The sequence below is a fragment of the Oncorhynchus mykiss genome, chromosome 27 (assembly GCF_057628025.1).
Source record: "Oncorhynchus mykiss isolate SJ-2025 chromosome 27, ASM5762802v1, whole genome shotgun sequence".
Classification (NCBI taxonomy): Eukaryota; Metazoa; Chordata; class Actinopteri; order Salmoniformes; family Salmonidae; genus Oncorhynchus; species Oncorhynchus mykiss.
Window position 1 is genome coordinate 34,701,916 of NC_143048.1, and position 20,585 is coordinate 34,722,500.

The following is a 20,585-nucleotide window of genomic DNA, read 5'->3' on the forward strand; positions in this document are numbered from 1 at the left end:
GATGTTCAGTCAGAAGAGTTAGCTCTGACTGTAGTACTGGGCTTGTGTTCAGTCAGAAGAGTTCTGTCTGACTGTAGTACTGGGGTGGTGTTCAGTCAGAAGAGTTAGCTCTGACTGTAGTACTGGGGTGTTTTCAGTCAGAGAGGTGTTCGGTCTGACTGTAGTACTGCTTTGGTGTTCAGTCAGAGAAGAGTTAGGTCTGACTGTAGTACTGGGGTTGTGTTCAGTCAGAAGAGTTAGGTCTGACTGTAGTACTGGGGTTGTGTTCAGTCAGAAGAGTTAGCTCTGACTGTAGTACTGGTGTTGTGTTCAGTCAGAAGAGTTAGGTCTGACTGTAGTACTGGGGTTGTGTTCAGTCAGAAGAGTTAGGTCTGACTGTAGTACTGGGGTTGTGTTCAGTCAGAAGAGTTAGTTCTGACTGTAATACTGGGGCTGTGTTCAGTCAGAGAAGAGTTAGTTCTGACTGTAGTACTGGGGTGGTGTTTAGTCAGAGAAGAGTTAGTTCTGACTGTAGTACTGGGGTGGTGTTCAGTCAGAGAAGAGTTAGGTCTGACTGTAGTACTGGGGTGGTGTTCAGTCAGAGAAGAGTTTGGTCTGACTGTATTACTGGGGTGGTGTTCAGTCAGAAGAGTTAGCTCTGACTGTAGTACTGGGGTGGTGTTCAGTCAGAGAAGAGTTCGGTCTGACTGTAGTACTGGGGTGGTGTTCAGTCAGAGAAGAGTTCTGTCTGACTGTAGTACTGGGGTGGTGTTCAGTCAGAGAAGAGTTCGGTCTCACTGTAGTACCGGGGTGGTGTTCAGTCAGAGAAGAGTTCGGTCTGACTGTAGTACTGGGGTGGTGTTCAGTCAGAGAAGAGTTTGGTCTGACTGTATTACTGGGGTGGTGTTCAGTCAGAAGAGTTAGCTCTGACTGTAGTACTGGGGTGGTGTTCAGTCAGAAGAGTTAGCTCTGACTGTAGTACTGGGGTGGTGTTCAGTCAGAGAAGAGTTAGCTCTGACTCTAGTACTGGGGTGGTGTTCAGTCAGAGAAGAGTTCGGTCTCACTGTAGTACCAGGGTGGTGTTCAGTCAGAGAAGAGTTCGGTCTGACTGTAGTACTGGGGTGGTGTTCAGTCAGAGAAGAGTTTGGTCTGACTGTATTACTGGGGTGGTGTTCAGTCAGAAGAGTTAGCTCTGACTGTAGTACTGGGGTGGTGTTCAGTCAGAGAAGAGTTCGGTCTGACTGTAGTACTGGGGTGGTGTTCAGTTAGAGAAGAGTTCGGTCTGACTGTAGTACTGGGGTGGTGTTCAGTCAGAGTAGAGTTCTGTCTGACTGTAGTACTGGGGTGGTGTTCAGTCAGAGAAGAGTTCGGTTTGACTGTAGTACTGGGGTTGTGTTCAGTCAGAGAAGAGTTTGGTCTGACTATATTATTGGGGTGGACTTCAGTCAGAAGAGTTAGTTCTGACTGTAGTACTGGGGTTGTGTTCAGTCAGAGAAGAGTTAGTCTGACTGTAGTACTGGGGTGGTGTTCAGTCAGAGAAGAGTTCGGTCTCACTGTAGTACCGGGGTGGTGTTCAGTCAGAGAAGAGTTCGGTCTGACTGTAGTACTGGGGTGGTGTTCAGTCAGAGAAGAGTTTGGTCTGACTGTATTACTGGGGTGGTGTTCAGTCAGAAGAGTTAGCTCTGACTGTAGTACTGGGGTGGTGTTCAGTCAGAGAAGAGTTCGGTCTGACTGTAGTACTGGGGTGGTGTTCAGTCAGAGAAGAGTTCGGTCTGACTGTAATACTGGGGTGGTGTTCAGTCAGAGAAGAGTTCGGTCTCACTGTAGTACCGGGGTGGTGTTCAGTCAGAGAAGAGTTAGGTCTGACTGTAGTACTGGGGTGGTGTTCAGTCAGAGAAGAGTTTGGTCTGACTGTATTACTGGGGTGGTGTTCAGTCAGAAGAGTTAGCTCTGACTGTAGTACTGGGGTGGTGTTCAGTCAGAGAAGAGTTTGGTCTGACTGTAGTACTGGGGTTCTGTTTTAATTACAGCTGTTTTAAAAGCACCTGTCTCTGCTGAGTGAATGACATGCATATCTCCTATACCCTGCATTACTGTAGGTGCTGAGTGAATGACATGCATATCTCCTATACCCTGCATTACTGTAGGTGCTGAGTGAATGACATGCATATCTCCTATACCCTGCATTACTGTAGGTGCTGAGTGAATGACATGCATATCTCCTATACCCTGCATTACTGTAGGTGCTGAGTGAATGACATGCATATCTCCTATACCCTGCATTACTGTTGTCCCTGGATCAGGCCTGTTTTATCACCCTTCCACTGGCTCCAATCAGAGTTGTTATTAATATACATGTAAATGCAAAGTTTGGGAGCTTGTTGCCAGACAGACATAGATGGTTGGCGAGCGTGACAGCTCTTCTGTCTCCCCACCCAGTAGTCTGAACGTCCCTCCCATCTGTCTGTAATCCACACAGACCCATCATGACAGGCTGCTTCCTCTAACAAGGCTCTCATCAGTTCGTCCCTTAAACATGTCTTAAACATGTCCCCCTGTTTCAGGGAATGTACATGGCTAATAAAGAAGATGAACTGTATTTACCCTCCAGGAATCAGATGAGGTGGCCCTCGTGGCCCTTTGTGAATTTGACAGGTTTTATGAGTGTGTAATGACGTGTACTAGGGCAGCTTGACATGGGGTACAGGAGAGCTACAACTCATCCTGAATTCAGTCACTTGGGCCTCGGCTGAAAATTCATTGTTTTCCCATTTTCTAATTTTCCGTTGTGCGGCTGACACACTTTATCAAGCTCACAATAGAAGACAGTGTTATAGGCCTTCCCCTTTGGGAAACACCTTGCTTGTATGTTCATGGTCTTTCCTCACATTTAGTGATGCACTTGAGAAAATTGCAATAAGAAGGAAAAGCACTTCAAATAATTGAAAGGTTTATTTAATTGAGCTCCTCTTCCCCCTGACTTACCACCCTATCACACCCCTCCCCCTCACCTCCATGTTGTCATGCTTCCATCTGGATCGGCCCTGTGTGGAAAAAGCCTGGAGCCAGAGGGGGAAATACTGCTGCCATTGTTTTTTGCTCCCAAGAGCAGGATGGGCCCCAGCCTCCCAGAGGAACACTGTCCTGGGCCGCTTCACTCCCAACCTGGCCTCCATCGCCAGGGGAGCGCCAAGGATGGCTTTCCCAGCTGACAGAGTGAGGAGCTGGGGCTGGTGCTCCTGGCCTGAGGGTCTCCTCTGTGACCTCTCCTGATGAGTGATAAGGATTATGCCAGCACCCTGGAGCCTCTACTGGCACCCTACGACCCCCCTGCTGAGTACTAGCTAGGGCAGCATGGTTTGAGATCTGTCACCTGGATGTCTCACATCCAGACAGGCATCACATCAACATTCTGCTGAAAGGCTAAGGCCAGGATAATATTGTCATGGATGTTGTTGTTACGCTTAGTTAACATGAATGAGTGACATACTGTATGTGGCAAATTACATGAGAATCCATTTTAACACCTGTAAACACACTGTACACACTCTGTCATATCAACTACCCAACACATCAACCAAAGGAGCTAGATTTGTAGATGGTTCATTTGGGGCGATAGTAGTGTTGAGTTTCAGCTGTGTCTAAACCCTAAGGTAGGACTTTTAATGTTTGCTTCAATAAAAGTGGCAGTAATTTTAATGGTGGCTACATTTTTCGATCGGTTAGTGATACCTGATTTTTTAAAGTGCTACAGTTGTATCACCACAGTAATGGTAGCACACTCTGTTTGGTAAAATGAAACAAAGGGAGCAGAATGAAAAGAGACCATAGAGAAATCAATCCTACGGTCCTCCTCCTCCACCCAGCCTCCCTATACGCACTCACACAGGGAGCCTTAATCCTGGCTCTCAGCGGTGTAAACGATAGCCTTGTGTGACATTAAAAACAGGCCCCTGATTTGATACAACTGGCAGAGTCATTCACACTGTGCATTCCAGGGTGGGATCCTAGCCATGAAACGACATTAAGATTCTGTTTCACTTTCCTGCCTGTAATTTCACCTGATCTGCAGGGCACAGGGTACCTGTCCTGTCTTTTCCCCTGTATTACTCCCTCTCTATTAGCCTGGGAATGTATCACATAGTCTTTAATCTAGTGGTATCTGTATCCTCCTTTTCCTGCCTCAGTTGGACCCATGTTCTCTTTATAATTCCTGTGTTTCAGCTCTTCAGAAAGCTCTTCCTATTCCTATTGCCGCTGTGCATGCTGTCATTGGCTGGTGTGGTGTGGGCACAGTGGGTAGTGGGTAAGGGCATTTCTCCCAGTCTCCTCCCGGCCACCCCAGGGCCACAATCCTGCTGTTATCTCAGCCGTAAATCCCCCTGCAGTCCCCTAATCACACATTAATGGGCTGGCTGATAGGGAGAACCCCGCCACACTGTGCCTCGCTCTACCTGTATTATATCACAGCCGTAGCCCATATCACACTACAACTCTACAGCCCTCCTCTGCTGGAGGTCTGGAGGGACAGGCTCAGATTCTATAACAACATGGCCAACCCTTCAATTTTAACGTCACTGTTTATGAGTTGATAGACCTTGAATGATAGTGTGAATTATGGTAGTCTACCCGTCATTACAGGTTTAAAGGGTAATGACACACACCTCGCTGGGTCATTAGGTTCTGAGGTGAGATTAGTTATGACCTGTTAAGGTCATAGCATTATCATATTTAGCTAGAGGCACAAACATGTCTATCATTGTCCCAATCTGGCCCAGAGGACAAATGGTAGTGACAACAGATCTAAATGTGCCTGTGTTGCTTCACTGTCCCTCCTGTAAGGTCTCTGGGGGAGAGGGCAGGCAGGCGGCTGGCTCTCCTCTTCCTCATTCCCTGCCAAGGCAGCAGCAGTGAAAATGACAGGGAGCGATGTGAAAGGCATATATCCATTTCAAGTTAGGGAAGTCACTGGAGCTGAGCTTATTATACATATACTGTAGAATCTTAATTTGATCACTATTTTCTTGCTGAGAATTTCCTGCAGTAACACGGTCAAATGATCAGTATTTCACTTTTCATGTATCCTACTTTTGTCCAGCTAATAGCCTAACCACTGATCAAACAACATTATGGACTAAGCATTAAAATCCGGTTGCTGAAGGATTATTTTACTACGACAATACTGGTGAAATTAAGATTTTACACCTGTAGCTGCTGGGTGATACTTTTTAATTCTCTCTCTTTTTCTCAATTCAATTCAAATGGCTTTAGTGACATGGGAAACATATGTTTACATTGCCAAAGCAAGTGAAATACATAATAAACAAAAGTGAAATAACTTATCTGTCATGGTTTGCAGATAGAGGTCTTGAGGACGGAGCGAAAGATTCAGTGATTCAGAGATTTCTTCCTCTTGCTTAGAAATCAAGATTTCCATCTTCATCACTCGAGTTCTCTCATCTTTCATTTGGTCAGCGACTTCAATGAGTTCTGCTGATTTGTCATCCAACTTAGTCATTGTGTTCATCATTGATTTCCTTGGTCTATAGAATTTTGAGTAGAACCGTGTTACTCTGAGTAACGTTCAACAAAACTGCCTGCATGTTATCAAATTGCGCGCTCCTGTTTGTAGATAACTCAACAGATTTATCTAGTTTGGAGTGGACTACATCGTGTTCAGTTATGGCTAAATCGAGTTGTTCCTGGAGACAACGGTTTTGTTGAAGAGTTTGTGCTCGTTCATCGTCATAAGTATTTGCAATTACTTTTAATTGTTCAGATTTCAAACGCAGTTCCTCGACTAGCAGAATGTTTTCATTTCCTGCTTTTGTCAATAGTTTCTCAGTTTTCTCCACCTGTCCCCTCATGTTAGCCATGTCTGGCACGTGCTTCAGCTGTGCACGGTGGTATTGGACCTATGCCACATTTTTATGGCGATACATCAGTGCAAAATTGGGGAGAACTGTCACAAAGCCTGTGTTTGATGGTTGATTTTGGAGAGCGTTCGCAATTTCGGCTGTTTTTTCGCTAATGGTATAATTAGGGTTGGTATTGCTGCTGAGGTCAGAGATAAATCCTTTATGGGTGGAGGAGTGGTGACCACCTCCTTTGATAGCTTGCACATTATTATTAAAAACGCCGAAAAGGGTTTGAACGTAATACATTATGAGTAAAACCTTTCCATCTCCAAGTGCTGCATTTTCAGGCACAAATGAGGGTTTAGCTTGCATGCTAAAGCTAACAAGGGAAAATAGCCATTTTGTTTTCTTGTCCTACGTTGAAATTCCTCCGCCTTGCGTTCCGCCCCAGGTAGTTCAGTTTGATTTCAGCGTGTGAAATCATTGACCGCTGACGTATGCCCAGTATATTCGTTCATGAAGAATTATTCAGGTCACACTCAAGTCATTACTTATGGTGTCCAGACGGATATCAATGTCTTATCCAATTGAACTAATAAGTGTAAATCTGGCAATTTACATTCTGAAATAGATATTTTAAATATTTTAAATAATATCCAAATTGATGAGTTTTCTAAATAAGACATTTTAAGGGAAAGGTTTTACTCATAACGTATTATGTTCAAACCCTTTTCGGCGTTTTTTTTGGCGATGTTTTAACCGGAACACGCGGCAACAACGAAATGCACCGTGGTCTACTCGCGAGGAAGCGCAAGAGAGACAGATATATATATATATCGCTGGTCAAGCTTACATCTCCTGAATTTCAAACGGCTGGCTCTTTGTCCTCGCTCGATAAATTAATAATGACCGAGCCTACCCGCGTCTGAAACGCGCCAGATAGAAATAGCCCTGCATTTGGCCAAATTTCTCAAATTTCTATAATTAGCTTTCTCAGCCCTCATGCAGAAATGTATTCGCTTACGTTACCCACTGACTACGTCAGCGAACAACATGGAGGCGGGGAATCTTCAGCACACACACACACACACACACACACACACACACACACAATAATGCTTGTCTTTAACACTCCAAAAATGTGTACAATAACTTGGTATATTATGTAATCTGTTTTTCAATTTTATACAGGCTGAATCAAAATGAAAGCATCATTCTATTTTAGATTCTGATCAGGGGGCTCCAATAATGTTGTGTCTTTGGCTATGCCGGATTAAGTGATATGACATGCTATTCTATAAAATAATTTCTCCATAATTAATATTACCTGATTGAGCTAATCATGTAAATGTAATTAACTAGAGAGTCGGGCACCACAAAATAATATTTATAGAGCTGTTATCTTCCGAATAAACTCTTAAAGACCTAGTAATATTTTACACGAATAGCAGTCGATATTAATCGTCATCTTAATTCAGTCTCATCTGAAAGTTGTAAATTCTTGGTTATCTGCACGAACCCTGGCTAACAAGTTGAATCAACAATACAAAATTGGGTTTAATTATTACACATACATATGTTTAAATCATAACTTGATTACAAATGACTTCATAAAGGAAAACGTCCCTAGCGGGCGGGACAGATATGACAGCTGGTTACACAAAAGAAAAGGGGCTGGGTTTGAGTAAAAGCGTGGGAAGACTGAGGAACAAATGGCAAAGCTGTGCTATCGTAAATACAGAATCTTATGCATTCTAAATTACCGCCCATTTGGAAAAGGAAAATGCAATAAATATTTACTCTGAGCTGCGCTTCGGTAGGTTGGTGGTAGATGGAAGGCCGTGTTGCCCAACCGAGTCCTTTGTCCTTTGAAGAATTTCTCTGCTGGTAAATTTAATACGTTGTAGTAACGTCGTTGTATGGTAGACGGGATACTCCGTCTGTTCCTTCCTAACCCTCGTTTGCAGCGGCTGTTGCTAACTCAACGGCTTGGAGGTATCATCACTTCTGTAGTGAATAAGAGTTCAAAGTTCATACCATTCGCAATCAAAGCTCACGCTAAAGTTGGCTTCGTTCTGTAGTTATTATCTTAACCATTCTGACATCGGACCGTCGTCCTTACGTCCTCGGTACAGTAGGTTACATTGTCGTCAAGGCTTTATATAGGAAGGGAGAGGAGGGCGTGTTTGAAAAGTTTTATAGCCCATGTCTCTTCATAAGGGAGGGCCACTGATTGAGCAGCCCTATCTTATGAAAACCCAAATCTCACATTTTAGAAGCTAAAATCACATTTCATGCCATCACAAATCATTTCATATTCAAACATTTAAATTGAATAACAATTCCATGTGAATCCGATAACTCTGATGTGTAGACTTTCCACTGTAGAGTTTATGTCATCTTATCATTGATGAGAAGGTCTCAGATGACAACCGAACTGACATCATAAGTACCACCGCATATGTTCAATTGGTCGGATTACCAGAATATAGTTCACCCCCCCCCCCCCCCCCACCTTCTGATGTTCCCAGAATCTCTATGTTAACCAAAGGGTTTTGCAACTGTCATAAACCTACCCCCAGACCAACATCATGACAACAGCTATTTTCAGGTCTCTCCAGAAATGTTTGATCGGGTTCATGTCCAGGCTCTGGCTGGGCCACTCAAGCACATCCAGACACCTGTCCTGAAGCCACTCCTACATTGTCTTGGCTGTGTGCTTAGGGTTGTTGTCCTGTTGGAAGGTGAACCTTCACTCCAGTCTGAGGTCCTGAGTGCTCTTGAGTAGGTTTTCATCAAGGATCTCTCTGTATTTTGCTCCGTTCATCTTTCCCTCGATCCTGACAAGTCTCCCTTAGGGATGGTGCCAGGTTTCTTCCAGACGTGTCGCTTCAGTCTTGGTTTCATCAATGTGTCAGATCAGGACAGCCAACTTTATATGAATCAATAATATGCAGCCTTTTACTAGTTTGTTTTGTATTATTCCCGTTGAGAGAGAAACACCATAGGAGTTACTCAGAGACTACTGGTGAGCAGAGAGTGTTTGAGGAAAGGTCTAGTAGACTGGAGCATGTTAGATCAGAAGGGGTTCAGACTGCTCTCTTCTCTGGGTGGATCTGGTAACAGTTACTACTGGGTTCGTTGGTGTGTTGGTCATTACCAAGGAACTTTTTAAGTTAGTTATCATCACAGAGGATTTTAGTTTTTTTTAATTACCTCCATGTTGAGCCCCAGCCTTCCTCAAGCTCATCTCTAGTGTGTTAAATGTGTGTGTGCATGTGCGTGCATAGGGTGTGTATGTGGTTGTGTGTGATTAGAGTAGAGTGTGTGCCAGAGAAAGAGAGTGTCAAAACAAAGAGAAGAATCTAGCCTGAGGCACCAATCGATCAGATGCTAGCAGCAGAATTCCCAGAAGCCCACTGGTGAGGCTGTGGATCAAATTAGTTCATCTCACATTCTATGTCAGGAGAGAGGAGAGGAGTAGGGGAAGAATGAAAGGAGGGGGGTAAGATGAAGGGAGAGGAGAGTAGAGGAGAAGAGGGTGGACGAGAGAGGAGGAGAGAGGCGGGTGGAGGTATCCTTAAGAAAGAGTTGAATTGGCTGCACACACACACACACACACAGTGTTCACCCCTGGGGAGGGATTAGTGACGCAACCTCCCCCTCACCAAGGTGTCTGTCAAACATCTTTCCAACACTAATACTGTGTAACTGATATGTGAACAAACATACATGCACATGCACGTTCACACAGATGCTAATGGCCTCACTCACATCTCACTTGAATGCCTTTAGTCCAAGCATGAGTATACTCATGTTATCTTCCATTCAAATTTCCCCAAAACAACCTGTTAGCAAAAACATCAGATACATTCTAAGCCTTAATCAAGAAGATTGAAAGTGAACTGCAGCTGTAAACAGCCAGGAAGCAAGGAGAGAAAAACACTAACTATCACACAGCTCTGTCCCACAGTTTGGCCAATCTAAATGGTTAATAGTACACCCTCAAACCCCTTGCTTCGGATGGCTCTAAATTAAGCAGGATATAAATCAATGGGGGAGGGGAGAGCAGGCAGATAGACTGCAGAGCTCTTCAAAGGCCTGTTTAATAAAACATACTGGCATGCCTGTGTTCTCTGGTGAAGGGCTGTGGTGGGTGTTGGGCGGCGGCAGAGTCTTGGATGTATAGCCTAGCGAGGGGTGTTAGCGTACCGCTTACCCCTGATTATGTGCTGTCTGACCAAAGGGCTAGGCTGTGCTAGCCTGGTTAGCCACGCTGTCCTGGTTAGCATGCAGGCTGCAGGATCAAAGGGCTGCGATGGGAGCAGGTTACTAATGGTGGATAATTAGGAGTGGCTCAGACAGAAAGATGCAACGGGCTTAAACATCTGAGACGGACGCTTACATGTTTTACAGTGGGCTTCATAAAATGTGAGATGGAGGAATAGATTAGATTTTTGCTCTGGGTGTGGGTGTTTCTCTCTCTTCTCTCTGTATCTCTCTGTAACACCCACACACAGACATGCAGTAATAACTCCCTGAGCGTCTCTTTAGAAGTGAAACTCTCTAATAATTACAGTAATACCCACTCATCAGTAAGAAACCAGTGTAGGAATTAGAGAATGACCGATAATTGGCCGAGCCGATATATTGGGCCGATATTGGCCTTTTCAAGTCTATCAGCTATCGACTCTTCAGCTTTCCCGAAATACCCTCTACGTAGCAATACTGCAGCAGTAGCAAGCTAGTTCACTCTTAAATAGAAAGGTGTAGTATTGAGGGATTTATGAATTGACACAATGTCCAAAATCATACTCCTGTTGCAAATATGATTTTATTGAATTCACTAATAATAAGGCTCATGTTGACCTGCCCAGACATGTTGACCTGTCCAGACATGCTGACCTGCGCAGACATGTTGACCTGCCCAGACATGTTGACCTGCCCAGACATGCTGACCTGCCCAGACATGTTGACCTGTCCAGACATGCTGACCTGCGCAGACATGTTGACCTGCCCAGACATGTTGACCTGCCCAGACATGCATGCAATAAATAAGATAGCTAGTTAGCAGATAGCTATGTGACCTGTTAGCAGATATCTATGTGACCTGTTAGCAGATATCTATGTGACCTGTTAGCAAATATTATGATAACTAACCTTTTTACGCCAATAAATTACATTATCCAGCCGGTAATTTGTGTGACCAGACCTTCTCAAATAGTACTTAAGTACCCTGGCCTATATCATGTCCTTCCATACAAGCGTGACATGCTGAAGTGATGCTTCTATGCAAATGTTGTTGATCGGTAGGCTAATATAAGTCCCAAATGGAAGTCAAACATATTGTTTGTCATCTGTAGCACCGTAGACTCCACTGATCAGCCAAAACAAGCTCAATAACTCAATGCATGCACACACTCCTACCTGTATTGTGAATAGGGCTATGCTATCTTCATTTGCCCAATTCATCAAGAGATTTACCATTCAAACAACATTATTACCATTATGTTGGTGTATAGTTAAATAACAGACAAAAAGTCAAATCTATTGTTTGATTTTAAAATGTATGCATTAATGCGTACACGGCTGTCTCTGGGAAATTCCATCATCGGAATTTTCAAATGTAATGGTATTGAATATCGGCATAAAGTATCGGCCTCCTTGACTCCCAAAAATCGGTATAGGCATCCACCCTAACAAATCCATATGGGTCATTCTCTAGTAGGAATTACTTTCACAACACTGTTATGATGATATTGCTTCACCTTACTGCCTTATTATACAGACTTCACTATCACCATTTCCTCCTCCACTGTGGACAACTAATATTCCACATAAACATGAAGAGTAAAGACACAGTAGAAGCAACACAGCACCATCATAAAGTCTGTGGTAAGGGAGTGACAATGAGTGAATGGGGTCTAGTGAGTCTACTCTGTATTTTTGGGGTAGTGTGTTAATGATGTTCCATTGGCTCCTCTCCCTGTTTGAGTAGTAGTGGTTCATATTGACCTGGCGTCGCCTGCCTCCAATTCTGCTGACTTCCCTCATGGCCCACCGCACAAAGATGCTCTCTCAGCACCATGCTTTAGGGGGAATGGGGGTATGAATGGGGGATGGGTGGAGTAGAGAGGGCACAGATGAGGCAGTGTGGCAAGTCCACGGGATGCTGGGTTAATTAATTGTGGCCCTGTACCACCAATTAGTCCCAGCTCCCTTTAATTGGTGCTGAATGGGTTCCAAAGGCCGATGTGGGGAGATACGGGGTGCAGGGTTGGACACACACACAGACGTGCCATCTTCTATCCCTCAGGCATTACGACACCATGCTCATTTGCATTTAAAGCAGGTCTGATAACCACAGCTCACTGGTCTCAGAGCAGCAGTAAAGACCTGACATGTCATTAGCAAATATAGCCACTGGCTGCCATGTTGCTGCCTCATGTATTAGCTTCTAGTGGGTTCTACTGGGTCTCTACTGATGTGGTCCTGTGTGGCTCGGTCTGTAGAGCATGGTGTGTGCAACACCTTGGATTGTGGGTTCTGTTCCCACTGCTGCCATCCATTCATTTTGATAAAGTTTCTGCTAAATGGATGTTGATTGACACAAAGCTGTAAGGTGTGTCTGTGCTTGCTCTTCTTATCTCTCCCTCTCTCATTTCTGCCTCATGTCTTTGATGTGGGAAATGACAGGGGTACATAGCGGGAGCATTGCGTTGCTCAACAGGAGACATCTCTGTATGTAATGAAAGGCTTTAAAGGAGATGTTACTGTATGTAATGAAAGGCTTTAAAGGAGAAGTTACTGTATCATTGCTCAGCTCTTGAGGACAAGTCACTGTACCATTGCTCAGCTCTAAAGGAGAAGTTATTGTAGCATTGCTCAGCCCTAAAGGACAAGTTACTGTATGTAATGAAAGGCTTTAAAGGACAAGTTATTGTAGCATTGCTCAGCACTAAAGTACAAGTTACTGTAGCATTGCTCAGCACTAAAGGACAAGTTACTGTAGCATTGCTCAGCACTAAAGGACAAGTTACTGTAGCATTGCTCAGCACTAAAGGACAAGTTACTGTAGCATTGCTCAGCACTAAAGGACAAGTTACTGTAGCATTGCTCAGCACTAAAGGACAAGTTACTGTAGCATTGCTCAGCTCTAAAGGAGAAGTTATTGTAGCATTGCTCAGCTCTTAAGTTACTGTATTATGTAATGACAGTGTGACACCACTCTGAGACTGGTTGTTGGACTGCTGCTCTCTGCTGCTGTGCGTATAATCAGCACCTGTCTAGGATGACTTACTTACATAACCTGCTACCGTTTCTCTCTGTTCCTATGCATCACAATTCATTTGTTGCCATGTCATCTTCAGAGTTACACATACACATACAGATGAGGTAATAGTGTTAAGGAAAGTGGTGGAAAAAGTTCCCAATTGTCATACTTGAGTAAAAGTAAATCAAATTTGATTTAATTTGTCACATGTGCCGAATACAAAGGGTGTAAAAAACCTTACTGTGAAAGGCTGAATACAACAGGTGTAGAACTTACTGTGAAATGCTTACTTGCAAGCCCTTAACCAACAATGCAGTATTAAGAAAAATAAGAGTTAACAACCTATTTACTAAATAAACCAAAGAAAAAAAAAGTAACACAATAAAAGAACAATAACTAAGGCTATATATAGGTGTTACTGGTACCGAGTCAATGTACAGGTTAGTCGATGTAATTGATGTAATATGTACATGTAGGTAGAGGTAAAGGGACTATGCCGCCCTAGAGCGTTGGACTAGTAATCAAAAAGTTGCACATTCAAATCCCCGAGCTGACAAGGTACAAATCTGTCATTCTGCCCCTGAACAAGGCAGTTAACCCACTGTTCCTAGGCCGTCATTGAAAATAAGAATTTGTTCTTAACTGACTTGCCTGGTTAAATAAAGGTAAAATAAATAAAGATAATGAACAGAGAGTCGCAGCAGTGTAAAAAAAGGGGGCCAATGCAAATTATCCAGGTAGTCCTTTGATGAACTGTTCAGGAGTCTTTTAGCTTGGGGATAGAAGCTGTTAAGGAACCTTTTGGTCCTAGACTTGGCCCTCCGGTACTACTTGCCATGCGGTAGCAGAGCGAACAGTCTATGACTAGGGTGGCTGGAGTCTTTGACAATTTTTTGGGCCTTCCTCTGACATCGCCTGGTATAGAGGACCTGGATGACAGGAAGCGTGGCCCCGGTGATGTACTGGGCCTTACACACTACCCTCTGTAGTTCCTTGCAGTCGGATACCGAGCTGTTGCCATACCAGGCGGTGATGCAGCCAGTCAGTCAGTCAAAAATCAGTCAGTCAAAGATACCTTCATAGAAAATGACTCAAGTAAAAGTGAAAGTAACTTTCACTACTTCAGTAAAGGTATTTGGTTTTAAAAATTAAAAGTATAAATGATTTCAAATACCTTATATTAAGCAAACCAGGCAGCACCATTTTCTTGTTTTTCTTATTTTACTGATAGCCAGAGGCACACTCCAACTCTAAGATATCATTTACAATGAAGCATGTGTGTTTAGTGAGTCTGCCAGATCAGAGGAAGTAGGGATGAACTGGGATGTTCTCTTGATAAGTGTGTGAATTAGACCATTTCCCTGTCATTCTAAGCATTCAACATGGCTGTCAGGGAAAATGTATGGAATAAAAATTACATAATAAATATAAAAGTTGTCAAAAATATAAATAGTATAGAAAAGTACAGAAACCCCCAAAAACGACTTAAGTAGTACTTTCAAGTATTTTTATTTAAGTACTTTACAGCACTAGTTAAAGATAGGGTAAAGAGTCCTAGCTGGCCTGTTGACCCCTAAAATATAGTGTTCTCAACTCTCTTTCCTCTTCTCTTCCCAGGATCCCGTCTGCGCCAGGAGGACTCCCCACCCCGGATCGTAGAGCACCCCTCTGACCTGATCGTGTCCAAGGGGGAGCCCGCCACCCTCAACTGCAAGGCGGAGGGGCGGCCCAGCCCCACGGTGGAGTGGTACAAGGACGGGGAGCGGGTAGAAACGGACCGGGACAACCCTCGATCTCAACGCATGCTGCTGCCCAGCGGCTCCCTCTTCTTCCTACGTATCGTCCACGGACGACGCTCCAAACCGGATGAGGGCTCCTACGTCTGCGTCGCCCGCAACTACCTGGGAGAAGCTGTCAGCCACAACGCCTCGTTGGAAGTAGCATGTAAGTTCAGCTCATGTTGGGGCATTTCTTATTTCCTCTTGGGCCTCTGGGCCTCTGGGCCTCTGGGTTCGGTGTGAATGGAAGAGAAGGGGGTTTAGACTGGAGCTGGGGCTGAATAGAAGACTCCAGTTTCCTACTCTATTTCCCCCTCAATGTGCTCATTGAGTTGGATAATCTCACAGGAGATGGTTCAGGATGTGTTTGGCCCATTTGCCCCAGTAGGGCTGGGGAGGCTTGGGGGCAGATTGGCTTGAGCATCCCAGGGCGGGGGGGGGGGGTGCTCCTGTAAAGGGGGTCAGGAGCTACAATAGGAACAAAGTGCTTTCTGTTGTCCTTCTAGCTCTGGTGTTTGTCAGGGAGATGGATCAGCGTTTTTATACACAAATCAGTTCAGTCATTGTATCTGTGTTTGGTCATCTTTTAGTAGAGAGAGTTACTTACCTCAGTTGTTTCCTTGGTTGTAGACCAGACTAGTGGAGCTCTTCTTTATTGCCTGCTAGACGGTCTTAATGATGGACCTGCTTTGATGTGGAGGGGGCATTCCATCATTGTGAGAGTCAGTGACGACGCTGAAAGGTTTGGGACTAAAAGCTTTCAAACAAATAGACATTGAATAATATACAGTACATAGAAAGAGGACGGACACCGCTGCTTAGTCATTTAACTCTTAGCATAATGATTGGTGCTCTGTGTTGACAAATATGTCCTCAAGGCTGGTTGGTTTCTGAGGTCAGATCTTAGACATGTCATCTGTACTGTTTGGAGAGGGAACGTTGAGAAGAGGATCTCAGATATCAACCGCTTCTCAAGCATGTCTAGGAGCTGTCACCAAGGCCCTCATTGTAATCTAATCGAAAGAGAGGGGTTCGGGGGATGGGCGGTGGTCTTTTTTAGGGTGCTGGTGACTGGCTGGGGCTGGAGGGGAGGATCTGATGGTGTGTAGGGAAGTGGGGATGAATACTAAAGGCCACATGAGCAGGCAAGATACATTCTGTATGTCAGCTGTGGAGTTACTATACCTTCTTAGTATTTGGTTGTGGATGTTGTGTATACTTATAACTCTTGATGTACCATCAGGTGTGTACTACAACAGAGCAGTATTTCAAGATAATTGAAATAGCCATAATTAAAAAGATGAATAAAAAAGGATTCAATTGTTGCTTTCAAGGCCTCTGCCTTTGAAATGAGAGAGCCTGGTACCATGGGAGAACCATGGGAATATAGTAGCAGTGGGTTGGTCACAGAAGACCGCAGCTGAAACCATACCCTGTGTGTTAGTGGTGGTGGGGACAGTGTCATGTCCTCATCTCTTAGATCTCACCCCAGAGTCAGGCTCTGCTGCCCCAAACTGATGACTGTTCCTCTGCTGTCTTTTATTCACTCAGTCACTCACCCTGCATGGTTAGAGGCCTGCCTTCAGAAAGACTGAAGGCCTCCCAATGAATACATCAAATAGAAATATCAAGGAAAATAAACAGAGTCAAACAGGGCCCCAGTTTCCATAAATTGGAATGCTAAAAATATTCCCCCCAAAAGTGGACGATATGGGGTATTTATTTCAGAGGTGGGTTCTTCAAGTAGAAGAACAAGAGGTTTGGCTGGAGCAGGATGGTAGCAGGACTGGAGCGGTGCAGGCCAGAGTAGAGACAGTGGCTGGCCTGGCCCTGCCCACAGCACTGGGCTGCTTATTCTGGACCAGGTTCAAAAGGACCCATAATGACAAGGTTCTGAGCTGCAGCCCTCTCTCGCTGTCTCACTCTGTTTCTCTGACCCCCATTCTCTACCACTCACACTCCCCCACATATCATTTTGTTGTCGGAGCAGCCAGGATAGAACCCTGCAGGAGAGAGAAGGAGAGAGCAGAGAAAACTAAGCACTGAGCTTTTACAAGACCTTGTTTAAACTTCAGGACAGGGACAGAGTACCCTACGTGCCATGGACTGAGTATACAGGCCTTTTAAAAACATTATTTGGACTTTGCATGCTTGTGTTTGCTGAAAAATGTTAGCCGAATCCATTCCGTTTATCCATTTGACATTTTAGCGTTTTATTCCCAGGATTTTTGGCTAATTCCACGGTGAGTTCATGAAACTCCAGAGAAGGAAGTTAACGCATTAACAGTGTTTACTCTACCAAGCTCTCAGAGCCCTGCAAGAACACTGTTATTCTGACGACCTGGCTTTTACAGTTCTCCTACACTCGAGCGACTGTAAACATAAGTTACAACAAGTCATGTTTTGCCAGGTTGAGGCGAGCTAACCCAGTTTGTTTGGTTTATCATTAATGACACACAGGACAGAGCCGCAATCTCTCCATCCGACCCTCTTAATATAGACAAGGTTAATGCATTCACCATGAATCATGGTAGTCGTGTTTATTCTATACTATATTACTGTATACTATACTATACTATACTATACTATACTTAAACAATAAGGCATGAGGGGTGTGGTATATGGCCAATATACCAGGGCTAATTGCTGTTCTTATGGATTGTTTTATTATTTTTTTAATTAACCTGTATTAAGGGATACAGCACTTAGCCGTGGTATATTGGCCATATACCACAAACCCCTGAGGTACCTTATTGCTATTAAAAACTGGTTGCCAACATAATTAGAACAGTAAAAATAAATGTTTTGTCATACCCATGGTATAAGATATGATATACCACTGCTTTCAGCCAATCAGCATTCAGGGCTTGAACCACCCAGTTTATAATATACTGTAATTGCCTAGTTAAATAAGGTTAAATACAAATAAATAAAAAAGTATATAATATACTATACTATACTATATAATACTATACTATAGTGTGCTGTACTACAGTACTATACTATATGTTCTATACTATACCACACTGTACTATAATATAATATACCGTACTGTACTATACTATACTGTACTATACCATACTGTACTATACTATAGTGTACCGCAATGTATTGTACTATACTATACCATAGTGTACGCTACTGTAGTGTACTATATTATACTATACTGTGCTATACTATAATGTGCTATACTATACTGTACTATACAGTACTGTACTATACTATAGTGTACTATAATATATTGTACTATACTATACTGTACTATACTATAGTGTACTATAATATATAGTTCTATACTGTACTATACTATACTGTGCTATACTATAATGTACTATACTAGTATGTACTATGCTATACTGTACTAAACTCTACTGTGCTATACTATGCCTTGCTATACTATAATATACTATACTATGCTGTACTGTACTATGCTGTACGATACTATGCTGTTCTATACTATAATGTACTGTACTATTCTATAATGTACTATTCTCTAATGTACTATACTATAGTGTACTATACTATACTGTACTATACTGTACTGTACTATGCTATACTGTACTATACTATACTGTACTGTCTATACTCAAACAGGGACAAGGTTGGATTCATTCTCTCTCTATTGATGTTTGCTTTGTATTTGTAATGGAGACGCCAAGTATTGAGACAGCTTTGTTCCTATTTAATAGCATGGAGAGCAAAGAGAGATAGAGATGTACTGTTTAACTACAGAGAGGACTGACTGGCTGACTGGTTGGCTGACTGGCTGACTGACTGGTTGGCTGACTGGCTGGCTGACTGGCTGACTGGTTGGCTGACTGGCTGACTGGTTGGCTGACTGGCTGACTGACTGGCTGACTGACTGGCTGACTGAACCTGCTCTCTAGCAGGCTAGAGTCCTCTGACTGCACTGCAGGCTACATTAAGTCATGTACAGTATCCAGCTGCCTTTCAAAGAATGACAAAAATTCCCCACCCCAGTTTTTTATGCTTTCTTTACTCAAAACATAGAACTCTGGGATTTTTTAAACTGCAGCTGTTAAAACAAGGATCAAAGCCAGAAACAGTTTTAGACTTAACGAAATAGAAAACAAAGGTATTCTAGAGACAGTCTTCCAAAGGGCCGACCATTATCCTCATCTCTCACTTTTTACTGTGTGTTAATGTGTTAACACTGTGTAGGTGCCACTGTGTAGGTCTCCCTTTTCTCCCCTTCTCTGCCCTCTCTCTCTCTCTCTCTTGCTCTCCTTTCTCTCTCTTCCACTCACACACTAACACACACATGCAGTGCTGTGTACAGTTCACTATCAACCTTGGCTGTATCAAAGTAGTTTCCTCTTACCTCGTACAGTACAGACTACAGAGTGCTGAGAGGCACTAAGAATAGCTTCCTGCTTGCCTGGAGGGTCGGTGGGTGAGATAGTGAAGTGAGGTAATGGACGGCACGCTGCTCCACTTGACAAAGATATAACACTGGGGTCTGCTGTTTGTCTACTGGCTGGCTGGCTGGCTGGCTGGCTGGCTGGCTGGCTGGCTGGCTAGCTGGCTGGCTGGCTGGCTGGCTGGCTGGCTGCACAGAGCTACTGATCACACAACCACAGCACAGCACAGGGCTCACTGCTGGGCTCATGAACACATGGATAGACATGGTTCTCTGGAGTTCTGAGTCAGTCCATTGAGAAAGAGAATGAGAGATGTACAGTTGAAGTCAGAAGTTTAATTACACTTAGGTTGGAGTCATTAAAACTCATTTTTCAACCACTCCACATATTTCTTGTTAACAAACTATAGTTTTGGCAAGTCGATTAAGACATCGACTTTGTGCATGAGGCAAATCATTTTTCCAACAATTGTTTACAGACAGATTATTTCACTTATATTTCACTGTATCACAATTCTAATGGGTCAGAAGTGTACATACACTAAGTTGACTGTGCTTTTAAAAATATTTGAAAATTCCAGAAAATGATGTCATGGCTTTAGAAGCTTCTAATAGACTAATTGACATCATTTGAGTCAATTAGGGGTGTACCTGTGGATGTATTTCAAGGCCTACCTTCAAACTCAGTGCCTCTTTGCTTGACATCATGGAAAAATCAAAAGAAAACGGCCAAGATCTCAGTACGCAAGTATAAAACACCATGTGACCACGCAGCCGTCATACCACTCAGGAAGGGAACGTGTTCTGTCCTAGAGATGAACGTACTTTGGTGTGAAAAGTGCAAATCAATCCCAGAACAACAGCAAAGGACCTTGTGAAGATGCTAGAGTAAACAGGTACAAAAGTATCTATATCCACAGTAAAATGAGTCCTATATCGACATAATCTGAAAGGCCGCTCAGCAAGGAAGAAGCCACTGCTCCAAAACCGCCATAAAAAGCCAGAATACGGTTTGCAACTGCACATGGGGACAGATATCATACTTTTTTTGAGAAATGTCCTCTGGTCTGATGAAACAAAAATAGAACCGTTTGGCCATAATGACCATTGTTATGTTTGGAGGAAAAAGGGGGAGGCTTGCAAGCCGAAGAACACCATCCCAACAGTGAACAGAACTGAAAAAGCACGTGCGAACAAGGAGGCCTACAAACCTGACTCAGTTACACCAGCTCTGTCAGGAGGAATGGGCCAAAATTCACCCAACTTATTGTGGGAAGCTTGTGGAATGCTACCTGACACGTTTGACCCAAGTTAAA

At 43.6% G+C, this 20,585-nt stretch overlaps 1 protein-coding gene across 3 annotated transcripts in view; it reads left to right on the forward strand.

Moving 5' to 3' along the window:
* Positions 1–20,585, forward strand: part of robo1 (roundabout, axon guidance receptor, homolog 1 (Drosophila)) — a 397,432-nt gene that overhangs the window by 100,344 nt on the left and 276,503 nt on the right. For all 3 annotated transcript variants that reach the window (XM_090223910.1, XM_036964908.2, XM_090223911.1), the window contains exon 2: positions 14,728–15,054. In XM_090223910.1, the coding sequence (XP_090080036.1) occupies positions 14,728–15,054 (327 nt within the window). The remainder of the gene's footprint in view (positions 1–14,727; positions 15,055–20,585) is intronic.